The sequence below is a fragment of the Camelus dromedarius genome, chromosome 5 (assembly GCF_036321535.1).
Source record: "Camelus dromedarius isolate mCamDro1 chromosome 5, mCamDro1.pat, whole genome shotgun sequence".
NCBI classification, from domain to species: Eukaryota; Metazoa; Chordata; class Mammalia; order Artiodactyla; family Camelidae; genus Camelus; species Camelus dromedarius.
Window position 1 is genome coordinate 22,042,731 of NC_087440.1, and position 22,223 is coordinate 22,064,953.

General features: G+C 38.0%; 1 protein-coding gene across 1 annotated transcript in view; it reads right to left on the reverse strand.

Moving 5' to 3' along the window:
* Positions 1 to 19,349, reverse strand: part of CHP1 (calcineurin like EF-hand protein 1) — a 35,615-nt gene extending 16,266 nt beyond the window's left edge. Inside the window, exons 1-3 of the mRNA XM_010989296.3 lie at positions 19,030 to 19,349; positions 11,563 to 11,635; positions 1,367 to 1,447 (exon numbers count right to left, since the gene is read on the reverse strand). Of these exons, the coding sequence (XP_010987598.1) occupies positions 1,367 to 1,447; positions 11,563 to 11,635; positions 19,030 to 19,096 (221 nt within the window). The 5' untranslated portion in view covers positions 19,097 to 19,349. The remainder of the gene's footprint in view (positions 1 to 1,366; positions 1,448 to 11,562; positions 11,636 to 19,029) is intronic.
* Between the last annotated feature and the right edge of the window lie 2,874 nt (positions 19,350 to 22,223).

Here is a 22,223-nt window from a genome sequence, read left to right on the forward strand (position 1 = left end):
CCATAAAAACTTTAAAGTCCTCTGGGTCACATAAACAAATCACAAGGAACCAGGAAGCGATTGCTAAAGAGACTACTTACAACAAGATTATACTTTATTCAGGAAAAGGTTCCTAATCAAATCAGTAAATATTGACTCAGTACTTTGAGATCAGTGTATTAGGCAGTGAAGCATAGCAAAAGCCTAGTGTTACATTACACAAACCTAAATCTGCTTGAGAAAGTGTGTGTGTGGTGGGGGAAGTATATCCTTAGTCAATGTCATACAAGAAAAGACGGCTGTGGTAAGTTCCAGATCAAAGGAGGCCAAAAAGATACGATATCTGAGCCAGACTGGATCCTACAATGGAGGGAAGAACATGCTAAAAAGGCAATTACTGGATAAAGTGATAAAATTGGAATATCAATAACATATTAGGATAAAATAGATAACGGGGGAAATGGATGAAAGTGGTCAAAGGGTACAAACTTCCAGTTATAAGACGAATATGAGAGGGGAGGGTATAGTGGTAGAGTGCACGCCTAACATGCACAAAATCCTGGGTTCAATCCCCAGTACTGCCATTAAAAAAATAATAAATAAATAAATAAACCTAATTGCCTCCTCCCACATCCAAAAAAAAAAAAAACAAAACCACCACAAGGATAAAAAAGATGAAAATGTTCTGGGGATGAAATGTACAGCATTGAGACCACAGCTAACAACATTGAATTGTATCTTTGAAAATTGCTGAGACAAATCTTCAAAGTTTTCATCACAAGAAAAAAGTAACTATGTGTGAGGTGATGAAAGTGGTATTAATCTTACTGCGGTTATCATTTTTCAATATATAAATATGTAAAATCACTATGCTATACACCTTAAATTTATATAATGTGTGTCAGTCACATCCCAATAAAGCTGGGAAAAAAAGAAAATACATAATATTTTACATTGAATATTATTATAGCACTTGATAGGCATAGTGAGTGTAAATTATGCACTAAATTCAGACTTAATATGAAAATATAATAATTTTAAAATATTGATTACATATTGAATGATAATATTTTGGATATATTGAGTTAAATAAAATATACCTTGCCAAAGTTAATTTAATTTGTCTTTTTAAAATTTTTTAAATGAGGCTATGAGAAAATTTGTAGTAATTATGTATGTGGCTTGAATGATGTTTTTATCAGCTACGACTGAGAGAGACAGAGAGCACACACAAATGAGGCGAAATGTTAAGTGACAATAGATGCATCTGGGTAAATGATATACAAGTGTTCTTCTGTACTATTTGCAAATTTTGCAATTTTTCTGTAAATTTGAAATTATTCCAGATTAGCCTCGGAAAGGAAGCCCAACAACTGCAGGGACTCACCCCTCTGGAAAGAAGGCATTGATGATTCGGTCCCCCAATGGGTTGATGGCAAGCTCTGGAATCCGCTGGAAGTCTTCCCGGCTGCCAAGAGAATCACCATGAGTTAGAGACCATTGGCCCTTAGCATGAATTCCTTCAGTCATGCAAGAATACAACCTCTCAAGAATATTACCTCCTGGAATTTACTTCCGTGGCAAATTATACCAAATAACTGCAAAGAATAGCACTTTAATAGCTGCCAAGTGTTTCTTGCACCAACTCAGGAGTAGAAGCCAGCTTTGACTATGCCACATTCCAGTGAATTCAGCACACAAGGTCCATCAATAAACCAACTGACAAGCAAGTACTAAGCTGTCCCTGTAAATGATTCCTTGAACACTACCATTTTCTACTTAGGTATTAAGTTTGGAGAATGAACAGCAACAGCAAAGTACCAAATACTGTAGAGCGTGAATATGGGAGGAAAAATTCAGAATGGCCTCCGTATCCTTGGTAAGAAGACACATAGCACCTTTATACCCAAGGAGAGAAAAAAAATGTGACGACTGATTCCATACTTCCTTACTCCAACTGTCTTTTCCTCCCTCACCTTCCATAGACCAGAGCTAGAGAAGTATTTATCCCTGGAACATGGCAAGAGCAGCCATCCTCTCGCAACTTGGAAGTCTGCGGAAGTGAATATTGTTAGTTACCTTTCACTGTATACGCATCATGTGCCCCACTAACTCCACCTATATACTTTATCTCATTTCTTCATGTCAACATTTCATCTATAATATCCTTTTAGAGCTGAGGAAATTGAGAGTCAGTGAGATAAAGTAACTTGTCCAGTGCTACAAAATGGCAGAACTGCGATTTATTTATTTGTCTGTTTTTGTTTTTTAAATTGAGGTATAGTCAGTTTACAATGTTGTGTTAACTTCTGGTGTACAGCATAGTGATTCAGTTATACATACATACATTCCTTTTCATATTATTTTTCATTATAGGCTATTACAAGGTACTGAATATAGTTCCCTGTGCTGTACAGTAGGACTTTGTTGTTTAAAACTGCAATTTAAATTGAAATCTGTAAGTCAAAGCGCATGTTCTTTTATCTAAAAAAAAAAACAAAACACATATTAAAAAAACTTTTTGAAAGAAAGGTGCTCTCCCAAAAAATGTTTAATAAGTATATTTTTAAAAAATATACTTTGGTTGATATTCTGTGCCAAGAACATAAAGCTGTCTATAATATAGACAATATATCTACAAAATATCAGTGTCATAAGAAGAGAGAAAGGCAGAGAATTGTAGAATTGTTCTAGATTAAAGGGGACTAAAGAGACACAACTGAACTCAATCATAATCCTAAACTAGTAAAAGAAACAGCTATGAAGGACAGTACTGAGCCAATAGGTAAAAATGGACTATGGACCATATAGAATATGAAATACTACATAATAGTACTATGCCAAAATGCTAATTTCTTTTTTTTTTAACTTTTTTTTTAGTGAGTTAGTCATTTTACAATGTCGTGTCAAATTCCAGTGTAGAGTACAATTTTTCAGTTATATATGAACATACATATATTCAGTGTCACTTTTTTTTATGCTATGAGCTACCACAAGATCTTGTATATATTTCCCTGTGCTACACAGTATAATCTTGTTCATCTATTCCACATACGCCTGTCAGTACAAATTTTGAAATCCCAGTCTATCCCTTCCCACCCCCCACCCCTTGGCAACCACAAGTTTGTATTCTATGTCTATGAGTCTGTTTCTGTTTTGTATTTATGTTCTTCTTTTTTGAGATTCCACATATGAGCGATCTTATATGGTATTTTTCTTTCTCTTTCTGGCTTACTTCACTTAGAATGACATTCTCCAGGAACATCCATGTTGCTGCAAATGGGGTTATGTTGTCGGGTTTTATGGCTGAGTAGTATTTCATTGTATAAATATACCACATCTTCTTTATCCAGTCATCTGTTGATGGACATTTAGGCTGTTTCTATGTCTTGGCTATTGTAAATAGTGCTGCTATGAACACCAAAACGCTAAATTTCTTGATTTTGATATCAGAATGTCCTCGTTATAGGAAATGCAACATATTAAAGAACGTGGCAAAACGTGAGCAATTAGTAAGTCTGGGTGTCAGGTATATGAAAGGCCTTTGTATTATTTTTTTAACTTTTCTGTAAGTTTGAAATTATTTCCAGATAAAAAGGGGGAAAAAAGGAATATAAACTCAAAATCTGATTTCTGCCTTCAAGATGTTTACTAACAGAAGAGATAAAACTTATTCCTCTAACCTCTTTGTACTAAATGCTAATGAAATGTTCCTGTTCTACCAGGGAGCCTTCAACTCTCTGGCTTTCCTGTGGTTTAACATTTACAGGGTGCTTCATTAATTCAACAAGCTCGTCTCCACCACATCTGGGGGTGACACAGGTAGAAACTGACTTAGGGGACTGAGCATAAAGCTCTGGTACAGTAACTCTGGATTCTAATCTTTCCTTGATCACTTAGGGGAATTGTTTTTATATTAATTCATGAACCAGAAGAAGCCATCTGTAAGATAAATGGGTTGCTTAAAATGATACAAGATAAACAAAATTACTGAGGTCCTGATTATTTAATTCAACAAACATGTACTAAGCTCTTATTACATAATGTGTTCTAGAATACAAAGTCCACATTATCACCTAAATATAGCTCCTCTTGTTTGACAGAGGTTAAGAAACAATAACTACACCTTTTAAATTAAGATTAAGGCTGATTTGAATTGCAAGGTCACATACCTGAGTTTAATGTCTAACAAGCTTAAGTGATTTTAGCTGTGAAAAGTTTAAATACCAGGTCTTGTATCAGGTAGTGGTTCCAAGACCTAGTCTGAACTCTTTCAGTCTCAATGAGTCTTGGACTTCCAATGTCAGTTAAGAACCTTAACCCTGTCTTTTGACACTTTTTAACTCTACTCTTATATTTTAGATTGTATATACAATGGGGTCTATAAAACCGAGGGGAATACTGTTGAAAGTATCAACATAAAAATGAAAGAATATTAAAAAAAAATTAGTTTGTAAGCTGTTAAACAATACAGTTTATTATTGTTGATTATTCTATAGTGGAATGGAGATCATCTGGACAGTTTCTCTATAACTTAGCTTCTCAAATTTGTCCACTGACACAAATCTAATGAGGAAAAATAAATACTTCAAGCGGCCTACACACAAGTGTTATAATTCATTCAAAATGCAGATTTGTGTGTGCTTTTAAAAAATATACCAATATTATATTCAACCTCATAGTATAACTAGGGAAATCCTCCTTGAATATTATTTAAGAAAGACATTATTACTGATAGTAGGCAAATCTAAGAGCAGAACCATGTATAACGGCATTCTTTATGGTAAAAAAAAATGAAGAATGGTTTTTCAGACATTCACAGGCACAGGGATGCTCTGAGAAATCAGAGTTTGAGAGATCTTTAGTAATCAGAAGTGCCATTCTCCTACACTGATCTTCACTGGGCAAGTTCCTTCTCTTAGGTGGAGGTGCAGCCTAACAGTTAACTGCTTATATTTCAAGGACCCAGGGTCCATGCTTAGATGACTTATACATAATGAGGACATTAAAATATGTTAATTGGACATATCTGTGAGAGGTTGTCGCCCAGGAACACAGTTCAATTAAGAAAATAGTTTTCCATATTTAAATAGTATATTAGAGATAAATCATTTATTATTTATATGTATTATATAATTATTTATGTTTCTTAACATTGAAATGATAATAATTTCCATTATCTAAAACATGTAATTAATATTTTAAATTAAATTGATAAAATAATCTTGTTGGTTTTGTTTTGATAATAGAATCTTTTTCATATAAAGTGCCAGTAACTGCTGAATCCAGTCTTTGCTACTTATTTTAGTATTCTGGGGCCAGTCACTTATTTGCAAGGCTGCATCTGACTTTTGGTTGAGGATAGTGGCTGCATACACATTTACCTCCTCTCTTTCTCTAACTGAAGGACATGTCAGTACACTTGGGAATATACCCATGACATAAACAACCAGGGTGGGAGGTGTGTACTAGCAGACAAGGGATTCTGACAAATTCTGGAAGTCAGATGCAAATGTAGCAACCAGTAAGTCAGAGTAGCAGGTCATGAAACTCTGCAGCAGAGTTGAGAGCCATTCTGTCCTGCAGTCTTAGCGAGGTACCACGCTCAGAGTTGCCAGGTAAGGGAAGCAGCATTCAGGGAAATTAGTAAGAGGAACTTTTAAAGAATGGGCCAGCTGCCCACTGCTGCCAGTGCCCATCACGAGAATATAAAACCATCTGTCCTCAGGATAAAAGTGGAGAACTGCAATTGAAAGAAACTGAAATATCTACCTGGGCAGGGTTTCAGCCAAATGTGGGAGGTTGTCCCCCAGGAACACAGTCCTTTTATTTGGGGAAGAGAGTTGCAAATCTGTCCTCTTGCTCCCTGACCAAATACCCTAAAGTGGTTGGCCAAATTATTGGCCATGCTCAGAGTACAAGGGGCTTAGACTCAGCCCTTTCATCCAGGGAAAGACCTGCAGAGAAACCAGCCGCAAACAAGCCCATGTCAGTTTTCTACAGTAATCCACCCAAGCTTTTTCATAAACATGATTACACTACCACCAGTGCTCACCAGATACTTTTGGAAAATTGATAGCATAAAAGAGTAGGATCGAGATCAATTGAAAAAATGATATTTCAGGGGACAAAGAGAGTTCTGAAAGATTCTAATAAGTAACCCAATAGTCATTTGATAAGTTTTGCACCTGTAAAACAAAAATAAACTACCACGATAGAGCAGAGGTCAGAGAACAAGAAAGTTTCTCGGAAATTAAAAGTACGATTGTGTGAACAAGTTCATCAAAAGGTCTACAAAATAAATTCAAGGATATCTTCCAGGAAATAAAGCAGAAAAAATCAAACAGTCAAAACATATGAGAGAAAACTGAGTCACAGTGGCCATGCAATAGAAATGCCATAAAAATTAATAAAGAAAGAAGAAGGGGAGGAAATAAAGAAATAACAGAAGAAAACTTTTCAGCTAAAGGACATATTTTTAGAGAAAGTTCACCTGATACTGAGAAACGAACAATGAAAAATAACCCTCAAAAAGGTACAACTTTGTGAAACTTCAGAACATCAAGAGGGGATATTTGAAGCATTTGGAGAGGAAAAAAAGATTATCTACTAAAAGAATGAGAATTAGATTGGCATCTAATTGGTTCTCAACTGTGAAACTCCATTCTGGAATGATTGACACCACCATGTACAAAGTAAGTGTTTATCCAGGATACTGAAATCATCTGTCCTCTAGATAAAATCAAACAAGAAAATGAATCTCAAAAGCACTTAGGATTTAAGCAGATAAATGGCTATCATTCAGGACATAACCTCTTAAAATTTACAGGTAATCTTTATTTAAGTGATATATAACAACACAGCCAACTAGTAATTTCAGTAATAACTTCCTTTCCTTTTACTGGTCTGCCCCCTGTAGTCAATTTAACCTGCATGATTTAATATCAAGGAATATTTTTCATCATAGTATTATTTGAGAAAAATTACCTGACAAAGATCCAATATTAAAATTGCTCAATGTACAGGATATTTTTTAAGTAAACTTTTAATGAAATATAACATACATATAGGAAAGAGCACAGATCACAAGCATTCAGCATGGTGAATTTTCACCAAGATTAAGCCAGCACCCAAATCATGAAATTGATTATCTTCAATATCCAGACACCTCCTTCATGCTTCCTTTGTCTCTATCTGCTCCTCTTCCCAAAGGACAGTCATTATCCTGATATCTAACACCACAGATTAGATCAGCATGGTAGATATTTAAGCCAAAGAAACCTTCTTTGTGTTCAGATAATGACCAGGCTCTCATCCTGACTTGACCTAAAAAGGACCATTTCAGGGTATCTTACAGGACCCAGCTGCCTTTTCAAAGACCAACATCAATGGCAGTAGCAGAAATATTTCATCCAAAATAATGCCACCTATACTGATGAGGGATGTTGCGGGTAGGCGAGTATATATGTGTGGGTGGGGAAGGCTATGTGCAAACTCTCTGTATTTTCTGCTCAATTCTGCTGTGAATCTGAAGCTGCTCTAAAAAAATAAAGTCTATTAATAAAAAATTTTTTTAAAAGGTAGAAGTTTTAAAAATGGGACCTGAAGAGACTAAGATTTGTGAGGCAATACTATATATTTATATTCTATGAAATACCAATCTGAAGATTATTACTTGTTTTAACTCAACACCTACTGGTGTGCCAAGGAACTAAGTTCTACAAAACATACTTTGGGTCAAATATCTGAAAACACTTTGTAGGAGCTCCATTTCTAACCAAAGCCTTTCAGAGTTTCTGCTTTATGTTCCCCGAGACTGACATTTTAAAAAAAGGAATACAGAATGCCTTGAATGGTACATTATAGTCTCTCACTCTGCAGAATTTGGCTTCAGGCCCCAGACATAGAGCATCTTGAGAAGAGGAAAGTGAAGAAAATGTAAAGAAAAATATTTCTCCTAATAATCTTCTTAGGAAAGTGGATTCTGTTACAGGTAACAAGAGACGGGAGGTAACCTGTATGTTTGGCTGAGCACCTTGATGGGTTCTAGAGAGATCAAGATAAGCCTTGAGCTGAGTTTGGTAGTACACGCTGGAGAGAGCTAAATCACTCTGTAATATAGAAGAATTTTGAGTTTAGCAGGTTATCCCAAAGGCTGGAGGGAGCAGAAGAGATGATGGGGTTGGTGGGGAGAGGAACACAATTTAACAAGACAGACGAGAGTCTGAGATGGTCCTTGTCCGAAGGCACAGCCAGTGTGAAATCCCTGATAGTGAGTGGATCCAACAAAATGACTTATACATGCAGCTGATCCTTGAACAATAAGGGTTTGAACTGTGCAGGTCCATTTATGTGCAGATTTTTCTCAATAGTAAATATTATAGTACTACAGGATCCACCACTGGTTGAATCTGCAGATGCAGGTATGAGGGAGCTGGGTATACCAAGTGCAGGCTGTAAGCTATCCTGGGATTTGAGGGTGCAGTGGGCCACCACCCCTAACCTCTGTGTTATTCAAGGGTCAACTGTAATATTCTAGTTGTTTACTATGTAGTACAATGGAGTAATTTCTTCTTGTACTCAAGGTGGCTTGGGGCTTTTCTCATATTATAATTTACGCTAAGATGGAGATCAAAGAACAGATTTAAGGCCAAGTGCTTTGTAAAGCTGAATATAAAAAAATCAGCTAGATCCAGGTAACCATGAAATCAAAAGTTACCCCATCACTTGCTACCACCTCCTTTGCACAAAAAATTTGTATAAATCAGAACTGAAAACAGCGCCTAGTGTGTCATAGGTATTCAATAAATACCTATCAAATGAGTGAAGTTAGTTCACTGGCTTTCCGTAGTGTGAAATAATGTTTTAGAGCCCAAGCAAATTTTATCTAGATTTTAAGGAGCAGATAACATTACCTGACACCAAGAAAGTTTTCACCTTTTCTGAGGATAAACAGCTCCTTTTACAAAAGCTTTTCCATTGTTTTCCAGCAAATAGTGAAAGTGATTAAAACACACATTTACAAATCACCCACTTACTATGAAGAATAAAAGAACTCAGAACTAATGTGAATTCGTTATCTTCACTTAGTGGTTAAAATCTGAATTTATGAGGAAGATGTAATCCCAAACTCAAGTAAATTATTTAAGTATTTGGACTGAAGGGAAAAACAGAGATTTCTAATCTGTTTTTTTTCAAGTACAAATTTATATAGTCTCTTCAACAAATGGTGCTGGGACAGCTAGATATCCACATGCAAAAAAAAAAAAGTTCGACTCTTACATATCTATCTGTCGCTACACACAAATTTTGTATATACAAACCACAAAATTTTGTGTGTGTATATACTTATACACACAAAAAATAACTTCAAATGAATCAACCTAAATATAAGAGCTAAAACTATAAAACTTTTAGAAGAAAATATAGGGATAAATCTTCATGACCTTGAATTTGGCAACAGTTTCTTAGATGATACCAAAAATACATGCACCAAAAGAAAAATTAGATAAACTGGACTTCATTAAAATTTAAAACTTTTGTGTCTCAAAGAATACCACAAAGAGTGAAAAGACAATCCACAGAGTAAGAGAAAATATTTGCAAATCATATATCTGATAAGGGTCTAGTATCTAGACCATAAAAAAAAACTCAACAACAAAAAGAAAGATTTACAAATGGTCAACCAGTACGAAAAAAATACGCTTAACATCATTAGCCATGAGAGAAATGCAAATCAAAACAATGATCTACCACTTACATCCAGTAGGATAGCTAGAATCAAGAGATAAGTAAGTGTTGGCGAGGATGTGGAGAAATATGTACCTCATCACATTGCTGGGGGGAATGTAAAACAGCACAGTGCTGTGGAAAACAGTTTGGTGGGTCTTCAATAAATTAAACATAAAATTACCATATGACCTACAATTCTAATCCTAGGTATATGCCCAAGAGAACTAAAATATAAGTCCACATAAAAATGTTCATAATAGACAAAAGGTGTAAACAACCCAAATGTCCACCAACTAATGAAGGGATAAACAAAATGTGGTATATGCACACAATGGAATATTATTCAGCTATAAAAAGGAATGAAGTATTGATACATGCTACAACATGGAAGAACCTCGAAAGTATCACGTTAAATGAAAGAGCTAGTCACAAAAGTATGATACCATTTGTACGAAATGTCCAGAGAGGAATGGGAAGTGACTGCTCAATGGGTATGGGGTTTCCAACCAAGATGATGAAAATGTCCAGGAACTACACTGCGGTAATATGTAGATGTAGTTATACAATGTAGTTACACAATGTTGTAAATGTACTTAATGCCACTAAATTGTACACTCTGAAATGGTAAATTTTATGTTATATGTATTTTGCCTCAATTAAAAAAAAAAAAGACTAAGAAAAAAGGACCTACTGTGGTCTTTGTACATGATAGGTGTTCCATAGTCGTTGACTCTAGTGACTGTGCAGCATGGTTTTGGTCAATTTCTGCTTCCAGTGATGCCTGATTTTTCCCTAAACAAACATGGCCCTGTGGATTTACCAGTATTCTCTAGCTCTTCTGATTAGGATTATGCACAAAGGCTTAGCAATTATATTCCTTCCCTCTTTATGCTACAGACCACACCTATGCTAGACGACTTCCAAAGAAGTCCTAAACTGTTTCTTGCCAGCCACCAGAAAGGAAAACAGCTTCATTCTATACCAATCAAAGCTGAGGAAAAATAGTAACAAAATGCTGCTACTGAGGGTTAGGCTGGGAGGTAGTGATATTTCATTTGACTATGAGAAGACAATTACAAACATAGAATGATACAGCATTATATTACTCTGAAATCATATAGTGGGGAAAGGGTATAGCTCAGTGGTAGAGCACATGCTGAGCATGCATGACGTCCTAGGTTCAATCCCTAGAACCTCCATTAAAAAAAAACTTGAAATTTTTACTTACTCTAGACCAGTTTCTCAACTCTAGCACTACTGACACTTGTGGGAGTTGTCCAGTGCATTGTAGGATGGTTAGCAGCATTCCTTGACATCAGTAGCATTCCCCAGTTATCAAAAATGTCTCCAGATATCTGGCCATTGGGGCAAGGGAAATAGCCCTCATTTGAGATCCACTGCTCTAGACTAAAATACTAAACTTCTTATCTATCATTAATACATATAAATTGATGCACCCAAGGGTTACAGGTTGGTCTGGGAAATGAGAGGAGAGAGGACAAAACAACCATACCATCTTGGATTGCTATGGCTGAGCCTCCTAAAAGTTACTGTGTTTGGGAAAGGGCTGTAGGAAAACTCAAGCAGAGAGAGCTGAAATTCTCAAAGGTATGTTCATAGGACCAGAACAACAGCCACCCAAATTAAGGGGAGTTGCAATAATGCAGCAAACATCTGGTGACAAACATAAATCCATTGTTCTGTTTATTTACGTCCCTTGTGGATCAGTGATGCTAAAGATGAGTGAAGAAATGGTCCCTGCCCTCTGAATGCCAAAAGCCTATTGTGTCTGCTCTTGGATAAAGGCAGCTATTCAGACATTGCCAGAAAATAAAGAAAGGAACTGCCTACCTGAGAGTCCCATTCTCTCCTTTGTCCAGGCTGGTGAACCGGCTGTAGAGACGGGTGATCTGACTGTGGGAAACTAAAGAACACAAAATTAGTCCCAGATGGAGAAGTCACCCTCCACTCAAACTGAACCTGAGTATGGCTCTTCAGAAGCCAGTTGTCTTTCTAGTCCCAGCCCACCGTGAAATGCATTAAAGTCAGTAAAGTAGGGTGATGTCTCCACTCTACCTCTAGGGTGTCAAAGCACAAAATTTTAAAGCTAAAGAATGAAAGGAGTTAGAAAATTAACTAAATCACAAGTAAAAGTTGATTCTCAGTAATGAAGTCTAGGCTTAATTAAGACTCCTGTGTTAAATGTCAGATGGTTAAGATTTAACAAAACAAAGCCAAATTTACTTTAAAAGGAAATTATGAAACTTTCAGCTTTCAGTGCCCTGACTTAGAGGCCATGAAAATGCATGCCTTGATTAAAAACACATTCCTATTAATCAGTTTGATGTTTCAGGCTGGCACAGCTGAATAGGTAACACGAACTGAATAAAAGATGGGGATATGTCAAACAGATTGTATTTTAAAAATCTGGTTTACTCCTGCACCAAGCATTAATAGCTTTATCTTTTCACTCAGGACAGATCTTTGGGTAAAACATCACCACAGCCCTGGGTCAGCTTCTTCTCTGTGATTGCAAGGGCTCCATTGAGTTCCCAGTATAAGAATGGACTCTAAGAAAGCAAATCAGGCAATTTGTAAAACAGTCGTGTTATCATCAGATGACATCTACAAGGAAGCTATTTTGCTCCTCATTTTGTATTAACTCAGGCACAAGCTGACAACTGATAGGAGATGATAACTACATGTACAATAAAATTTTGAAGATGCAAGAAGGAATTTCTGGTAAATGGTTTAGTCTTCTGGCAGATTGGAGGTAGGAGGGAAAAAAAAGTTATCAAAGGAGAAAAGACAACAGCCAAAAAGGGTGTGGCAAGTGTGGACTTTGTCCCAGGCGTACCTTCAGGGATAAAGGGGTGGCTGAGGTTGTTCTAACAGTTGTCCTCCTCCCTCAGCTCATGAAACAAAAATCCACTTGCAGTTTTAGGAACAATGGGAGCAAACAGATGGGCACGCACAAAGAAACAGGAAGTGAGTGGCCCAGAGCTAGGATGAGAGGACACACTGGGCGCAGCTGAGAATTCTTCAGCATCAGGTTTCACCCAGCTGGGCTCTGTTCTGGACTAGCTCTCAAAGCAGCACAAAGAGCAGAGAAGGAGGCAGAACCATCCCCAGACAGGGCAGAGCCAGCAGGGGTCCAGGCACTGAGGAAGCAGTTGTGGCCCTTCCTGCCAGCCAGGGGGGTGTGAGTAACTCAATATGATCTCATGAGGGCCAAGCTGACAGACTGATTCTAATAACTGCACCATTGCTTACCAGTGACAGCTGAGAAAATGCGGTTGTGGGGTGAACTAGCTAAGCTGATGAGAGAAAAGTGCTTGGCAAAGTGTCTGGCACTTGGTAAGCACTCAGGTTAGCAATTATCATTATTATCCTTACATCGTGAGCCTGCAGGTACAATTTTACTGCTGCACTAATTATCTCCACCTTTCTCCTGACTCTGCCAGCCACAACCATTTTCTTCAGGAATCTGACCAGTTTACCCTGGCTTTGGCCTCGGACCTCAAAGACTGCTCTAGAACTAAAGTTCCCTTTAGTCTTAATAAAATAAGTAAGTTACAGAATGAGTAACTTTCCCAAAAGATTTTTTGAAAAGACAAAATTTTTTCACAATCTCAACACCACTGTTTTCATTTCTTCATATACCATCTAGTATCAGTCACTTGTGTACTCTATATAGTTGTAATAGCTTATTTTTCATTTATTAATTCATAACCTTTCTATATTGCTTTGGAGTCCTTTTTAATAACTGTGTAATATTTAGTCCAGTGCATCAGTTTTTAGTACTTAGAATACTATATACTTACGAGTACTTTTCTTTAACAAGGAAAACATTCAAATTGTATTTCTTTGTAGTTTTTTTAATTCGCAAAAATAATCTATGCACATGGTAAAAATGCAAATAGTACAAAAGCGTACATAATGAAAAGCCTCCCTAACAACAAAGTTCTCCAGTCTCCTTCGCCAGAGGGAAACACTATTACCAGTTTATGTGAATCCTTCTAGAAATTCCTTATGCATATATAAGTATGTATAGTAATTTATAAAATTTTAAAACTGGAAGAAATGTCATCTAGCCCAACTCCTTCAACTAACAAGAGCCAACAGATACCTTTCTTACCTAGAACATCATCTGAAATAACTGGGCACTGAAATAGTATGATTTTTAAAATTTCCTCAAGTGAGTCCTCGTATGGCATTACACCCCATTTCAGAAAAAGAGATCAGTTTATGGTTGCTTGAGTTCACAATTCACCAATATGTTAAAAATAAATATCTAAATAAGTAGCCAAACCACCATAAAACTACTATCCTCCTGGACAAACTGGGCTGTATGGATATCAGCAGAGAAATGTACAACCAGATGCCAACTTTTAACACAACTCAATATGGTTATAACTCAATCTAGCTCCTAAATTTGTTTGTTTGTTTTTTGGGGGGAGGAGGTAATTAGGTTTTTATTTATTTACTTATTTTTAATGGAGGTACTGGGGATTCAACCCAGGACCTCATGCATACTAGGCACACACTCTACCACTGAGCTATACCCTCCCCTTCTAGCTCCTAAATTTCAGAACTAATGTTATAATGACATTGTTACAACAAGCTTTGTTAACAAACAAACAAGAAGAACTAGTATGAGAGGAGGAAAAAGCAAGCAGGCTTTAATTTAGGTGCTAAATCCACTGCGATAAAGAATGTAAAACAATCTCCAAGGTGTAGAGTTGAATAACTTCAAGTAGCAGAGAGGTATTGGAACTGCCACGAATGAAGGCAAGGCAAGTTTCCAGTAAGCCATCTTCCCCAGAAAGCACTAGGCTAGCAGCACAGGTGCCCCAAACTATTCTTGGTAACCCAAAGGAAGCCTCGCGAGTTGACACTTACTCTCAGAAAACGCTGTGCACATGGGCATATCTTGAATGAAGCTATATTTTTCTCCACTGATGGGCAAATAATTAGTTCCTGTTGTTCAAAGATTACTTAAAAGACCCCACTAATCTTCCTGACTACAAACCTTTCTATCATCACTGCCTCGTGCTCAAAGACGGCATTTCAGAGAAATGCCAAGCACTAAGGAGGAAAACCAGAGTGAAAAATAAAAATTAAAGGGAGTAAGAAAGTTATTTTGACCTTGCTTTTATCTTAAATCTTAATGCAGAAGAACAGATTGGTAATCTAGGTAAAGTGTATATGTGTAACCAAAGGTAACTCTAGATAAAAGATTGAGAAGTTGAAGCCTGCACCCCTAACTATTCTTCCTAAACACTCCACACCCCAACATTTCATGTTTCCCCTGGTAAGAGGACTTCAAGAGCTGGCCTATTTTCTCAGGAAATCTATAGGTTAAGAGAGACTTAAAAGACTTAAACCCCTCTCTCAAAAAACCCAAAACCCCAACTACCTTCTTCTAACTGGGGAAATTTGTATATGGACTGAAAGAGAGACAATATTTATAGAATTACTGTCAAATTTCCTAGGTGTGATAATAGTATTGTGGTTACGGAGGAAAAATCTCTATTCTCAGGAGATACATAAGGATTTAGGGGTGAAGAGTTCTGACAACTGCAACTTTCAAATGGCTCATCAAATATATACATATATCATTTATATTTATATATATATTTATATATACAAATAGACAAAGCAAATATAGCAAAATGTTAACAACTGTTGAATTAAGGTGGGTGGTATATAGTTATTCATTATACTACTTTAACTCTTCTATATATTTGAAATTTTTCATCATAAGAAGTTGGGAGGGAAAGCACAGAGCCTTACAAATCACCTCATCCAAAACTAGCTAAAGATGTTAGTTGCAGGGTCTTCCGTAATGACAGAACCTTCAGGCACCATGGTAATGCAGGTGAAGGCCATGCAGGCAGGTCCTGTATTCTGAGCCAGGAGCAGCCTGAAGTTGAACTTCCACTTACATTTTAGCCCAGGAAACCATTCTCAAGCAATTGCCTTTGCCAGGATTGTGCTCTTGGTTGCAACTTCAGAGAAACCCACACTAGTTCTATATCACTACACCCTTTCAAACAAACAAAACCTCACCAGCCTGTAATACTTACTTCCCAAACCTGTTCAACACCTTCGCCGTACCACATGACACACACCAGAAGCTAGAGACTAAAAATAAATGAATTGGACTCTATTACTAACCAGTTGGCATGAATTGTTTCTCACAGACTATGTGGTTATTTTTTTTTAAGGTTTTAAGTAATTCACAGTCAAGTTATTGCCACACAGTTAAGTGAACTAAAGGTAGAGATTACAGAAACTCCCAAGCCACTTGTGACCTTCCTCCTAATAATGACTTTTATTCAAATAACTTTAATTTATGGAAATCCTGAAGTGTGAAAGAAGGTCATAGAACAAAATCAATATAGCAAATGTTTTATGCCAACACAAAGTGTTTTTAGACAGTGTTTTTTAAACTGTTAAAAATGTCAAGATTTTTACTTCTTTAAAAGTACTATTTCCTTAGAATTGAGAAAACATCTGTACTCGATTCCTAATTCAATATCCCCTGAAAATAGGAAAAGTGTAAAATGTGTCACTGCTCCAATTATATAGCCCCAGAAACAGGTTTTATAACTGGCATATGCAAATGGTATTTTCCCAATGAGATGATTGTTATCCCTGGTTCAAAATGATAATAGCTAATAATTCCCTGGTGCTCACTACACATCAGGCACTATTCTAAGAAGTTTATATAATTTATCTCATTTAATCCTCATTAAGAATCCTATAAAGTAGGTACTATTATTATTCCCATTTACAGATGATGAAACTGAGTCTTATGAGAAATTCTTACCTAGAATTATTTTTCCAGGCACTTAGAGATTAAATTTCAAATACTGGATAAACTCATCATATATGAATTCTAATCAATTTAGACTTAAGAATGCAAAGCTTTCATACTGAATCTAAAGTCAGTTTTCCTCAATTATGCTACATTTTCTTACTGGCAAAGGACGTAGTGAAATGTCTTATGCTTGGTCTTAACTTGAAGCGTTTCTGATCGATAGTTCCCCAAACTTTTAATGAAACAAGAAGCAGAAGAAAATAGGACTATTTCACCACTCTACCCACTTGACCATTTTTAGTCCTCTAAACCTTTTGAATCATGCTGAGATGACTGCTTTAAAAATCAACTCTGCTGACGGGCACTAACTGGATGAACTGATGGTTCAATTCCCAGGGCAGAGGAATAACTGTATAGCAGGCCAGGAAAGAACACGCCTGGAAGCCACCCAAAATGCCCTGGGTTAATTTGTCCAAATCTAATCAATTCATGCATGTATTAAGGCCCAATTTCTGCCCTCCTCAAAGCCGGCTCACAAGGACTCTTCCCGAGTACTGAAGATGGGTGCCACATAATTTCAGGTAATTTTATGTCGTCATGCTAACCCTAACTTGTGGGCTTATCTCCAAGACCAGGTTGTGGGCATCTTCTGTCACCTTATGGTTTGAGTACCCAGTACAGTATTGAATATAGACACTGCAAAAATTCAGTAAGTACTTGTTTCATTAATGTTTCTGGCTCAATACATACATTTGCACTGGTTGTGGCCGAGAATCTCCCTCCAGCTTGATTAACTTTTTTTAGCAACTAGGAAAACAGTTCTGCAGGAATAATTCAGTTCCCACAAGTTACACAGTAAAATAACCCAGAGTCCTACAGCAATCCAGGCTCCTTTCATTTGGTCAAATGTAATAAAACCAGAATAGGATTACTGCTCCCTTCATCTTGAGGCAAAAATAGTTTTTTCTCATCCTCACTCTGGTTTACACTCCCTCATTATGTGACTTTTTATTTTAAGCACGAATGCTTTAACTGTCACCTTAGACCTGAAGTAGTCCTTATATTTACCAGTGTGGCCAGAGGTCATAGCCTCAAAATGTAATAAAATGCTTGCTGAATCCAAACTGCCTATATTTCTACTCTTGGCGTCATAAGTCTAAGTCATAAAATGACCATAAGATAAGTGGCCAAACAACTACTGCACATTATAAAGAGCTAGCTACTTTCTGTCATTCATTCAAAATCATAAAGAGGACTGCATTGGTAGGCGGTGAGCTCACCATCGTTAAAGTCTTAATCGAGAGGCTTAATGGCCATAAGTTAGGAGATGCTGAAAGCCAATCTGTAAACCAGTCTGACAAGGGATGAGGCTAGATAACATCTTTCCAACTTGAAGATTCTAGAAAGTTGAACTTGTCAGAAAGCACAGGAGAGCATTTATCTCAGGCCACCACTGTCTCGAAATTCTGAGGTTCCCTCAGCACTCTTCAATATTATCTGCAAATGAACCACTGAGTTATTTACTGGCCATCTCATTATCAAAGACAGGCATCATGTAGAGTCAGAGCTCAGATGCTTACATAACTCATGTAAAACACAAAAGAGTCATAATGGATTACTGAGAAGAGAAAATACTGCATGCATTATCAAGGGCTACACAAATGTATCATGGTGTTTTAAAGGGCTTTTGAATTCCCAAAGCCCTGTTGCCCCTTTCAGGTTAATGAGGAAGAGACTGTTTATAATAAAAAATGTTCCTAGTACAAATTCACACTGAGATTTTTTGGAGCACACCCAATTACCATAGCGACTGCATTAAGTACACCAGCACAGGAGAAATCAATATATCTGAAATTAGGACAGAAAGCATCCTCAGTGTAAATAAAAAACTGGTAGTCACAGTATCTGTGCTTTCTTTCCACAAGTTCAGAATGAAAAAAGTCTCGTACTCTCAAACCCTTGATTCTTTAAACGTCTCCCGGCACCAAGTCACGTCTTCCAAAGCCTTACTATACCATCTTACTTTCTGGATTTATTTTCCCAGTTGTGGCAAGCATTTGTTCGATTTCCCACAGTTGTCAGAGGCTTTTAGTCATTGCCCAGAAATGTCACAGGAACGAATTATGATTTCTATAGGATCCATCCAGAGTTCCTGAATTTGAGGTTGGTGCGACGAAAAATAAAGCAAAAGAGTTCTGGGACTTTCAACAGCAAGGGAAGGAGAAAAAAGCGGGATCACTGACCTACGAGTGATCATGACTCCCGCCTTCGAGGAGAACAACCTCACAAGAGTCAGAGCCCCTCTCTGGGTAGCTGTTGCTGTAAGAACAGGTCCTCCAGTTCTTATCCCCGAAGCTCCAGCGCTGGAGGCTGCCCAGGACCCCGGCAACGTCAGGGCGCCCCAGCTCCAGACCTCAGCGACAGCCGTCCTCCTCGGTCCTGAGGCCAGCCAGAGGCGCCCGGCCGCGTTCCCACCCCCTACCCGAACTCACAGCCAGTCTCCTTCTTGATCTCCTCGAGCTCTTCGTCCCGCAGTAACGTGGAGGCCCGAGACCCCATTACCGAGCCAGGAGCTCCTGCGGGAGCAGGGGCGCGTGAAGCGACAGCAGCAGCGGAGAGGGAGGGAAGAAGGGGAGGAAGCGCCAGGGGTCGAGAAGGGAGAGGGCAGCGTTTCTACTGCGGACGAGGATGGGAAGCCAGGGGTGGCGCGCGGTAGAGGGCGGCCCGGACGCCCAACCAATTGGGAGCGAGGCTGCGCCCGGCGCAGAAGTCGACGTCGACGCTCCTAGCTCCAGCCCCCGAATGAATCAGCCCAGCCTCCGGCCGAGTATCGCTAAAGACGGACCACGCCCCGGAACCATGATGCCACCGGCCTTAAATGGGCAATGCCACTCTGGCCCCAGCGACCACAATTAAAAGGGAAACGCCATTGACCCACCGTTTTACAACACACTGACCTGCAGCAGGGGCCAACCCGTTTCTCACAGAACTCTAACTTTAGAAATCCCACCCTACGGTTGGCACGGATTAAGGCGAGAAACAATAAAAAGAGATAGACAAAACGTCGCTTGGGGAAACTAGGATGCGTTTCCTGAGAACTGCATTCTGGGAGTTGCACCTCCTCATTTTTCCTGGTGGCTTTCTCTCCTCCTGACAACAGGAGGCGCTCGGGAGCCAGACTCGGGGCCGCGCGCTCATTGGCTCCTTGGGAAACAGCCAGATCCTCTCTTTCAACCCAACCGGCGTCCTCTCTGTAGTGTGGTTGCCCAGCTATGCGTACTTTTCGCTACTTTGCTTTCGGTACTGTCTTTTGATAACCGCCACGGCGGGCTTCGAACTCCCCGAGAGTTCTTCCTTAACAGCAGTCCCTCTTTTTTGAGTTCAAGACTGAAGCTTAAGGAACTCACCATTTGGCGGAAATAGAGACAACATTTCCCAAACTTCCTTTGGGAGAGAAAAAAGTCCCTAAGGGCGGAGGAGGGTGACTTTATAGCGTATGGCCCGCCGTTTATTTGAAATTTCTTATTTTGCCTTAAAAATGAGGAATTTTGCATCTTGTTCTTATGGTGTGTGTGTGTGTGTGTGTGTGTGTCTGTGTCTGTGTGTGTGTGTGTGTTTTGAAAACATTTAAAGCCACCCGTTAAATTAGTACACTCTCTCAGGTGAACCAGTTCTTCTACTGTGACTTCAATTGCCTTTACCTCCCGCCCCCAAACGTGTCGAGTGTTACTTTGTACAGAACCAGTTTGATACACGGAAGAACCAAATTCTGACCGCTATCACTTGGTGCCTAAGCATTAGAAGACTGTCTCAGCAAGTGGCACAAATCAACTTAGGTTACTATTTTAAGCTTTACCTAAAGCTTTGACTGCTTAGCATGAGATGGAGGTTCCAGACTCACTGAATTGTCTTCGTGAATTGATTTGCTCTTGTCTGACCTAATGATATCTGCCTTCATAAGCAAAGTGTGACATTTTGTACATGCCTGCCTAGGCCACAGGAGCTTCTTTTTAATCCTGAGGGTATGAAAATGGTAGAAAAACCTTCGATGTCAGCGATATGAATCTCCATTATCTACCTGCCTTGAAACCCCTCTCTAGATCCTGACCTTGTTCATTCCTAATCTTGAATCTTATCTTTTGCAGCTGTCCTCACTCAAGATTTTTTTTGCTTTGTGTTAATGTTTTTCTGATTTACTTTAACATTTCTTAAATTTCCTTATTGTCCAAGCATTTCACAAAATTACGTATCTTTAAAAAATACAAATTTTTACCCCTATTATGGGCAGATTTTTCCAGTTTTCTGTTCTTTTTTCTGTAAAATTTTCTCTTTTGCCTGTTGGATTGACTTGAACGAAGAATGATTTTCTCAGGCACTCTGTTTTATGTTCTCTCTGGATACAACACTTGGTTTTGCACTAGACTGCACACATCCTCCATTAGGGGCCTGGTCTAGTTAAGGTTTCATTACCTTCTAGCTGTGTGACTTTGGGCAGGTGTCTTAAATCTTTAAGCCTCAGTTTCTATATTTGTAAATTAGGTAATTGTTGTAGGCAACAAATAATATTTGTGAGAGCACTTGCTAGCCCTTAAAGTATAAGTTTTTTATCTGAGTTAAAAATGCTGTGTAACTTCTTACCTTCTTTCTAGTTTAGTTGGTCCTTAGTGATTTGGTCAGTGTTGTATAGTTAGAGTAAATTACAAAATTCACTGGTTGATTATTCCTAGTGTGGCAAAGGCAAGCCACTTTTAAATTTAAACCTCCTTAGAAGAACATTTATCCGAGGTTCTAAATGCAAAGACATCCAAATAACAGGATTGTTCTAAAAGATAGATTTTAAAAAAGAATTCGTATTTTGAATTACAGTATTACACTAAAGAATATAAGGGCATTCTTTATAAGAGCAATATAAAGAACGTAGCTATGAATGATAGTTATTTCTGCAAGGTAAAGTTTTTTCTTTGTACATTTATGCATTGTTATTTTTACGAGCATGCATCATTTTTACAAAAACAGTTGAATTTTACAAAACCAGCATGTGGCATGTGGCAGTTTAATCTGTCAGACTGCGCATGACTGGTTGGTGACACTACAGCAGCCCAGTCCCTGAGCTGTGGCCAGGGTGGAGTGGAATGGTCCCTGCAGTGACTTGGCAGCTGGATTGGTAATGTGTAAATTATGATCATTCTAAATCACTTATTCTTTGGTTGGTAACAATGCAAACTCTGGAAATGTGACAAATATAGGAGAGGTTAAGTCCCAGACATTTCTGGGTAAACAGTTCATTGCAACATGTGTTGGCAAGTGTTTTCAGTATCAATTTTTTACATTTGCTCTTTTAGTTTTGCTGGTTGGTGTTAAAAAGATTTATGTACATGCAATTAAAAAGCCTCTAAATGTTCTGCCAGTTCCATTCAGCTAAGGAAGGAAAGGTGGTATTAGCCCATTGTATAGACAAAGAAGTCAAGCCCACCTTGCCCGAAGATTTATAGTTTTCACTTTCCCACGTATAAGAGTAGGTGCTTGCAATGATCCTTTACTTATTATCATTCTAAAAAGATAAGCAAAATTGAATTATTCTCATATTTTTATTTTTCTTGTCCCAGGTGTAGGGAAAGGAAAAAAACCCATTCCACCCAAAATATTTTTAAAATAATAGATCTCTTTTATTTTCAAGTGCTTGGAT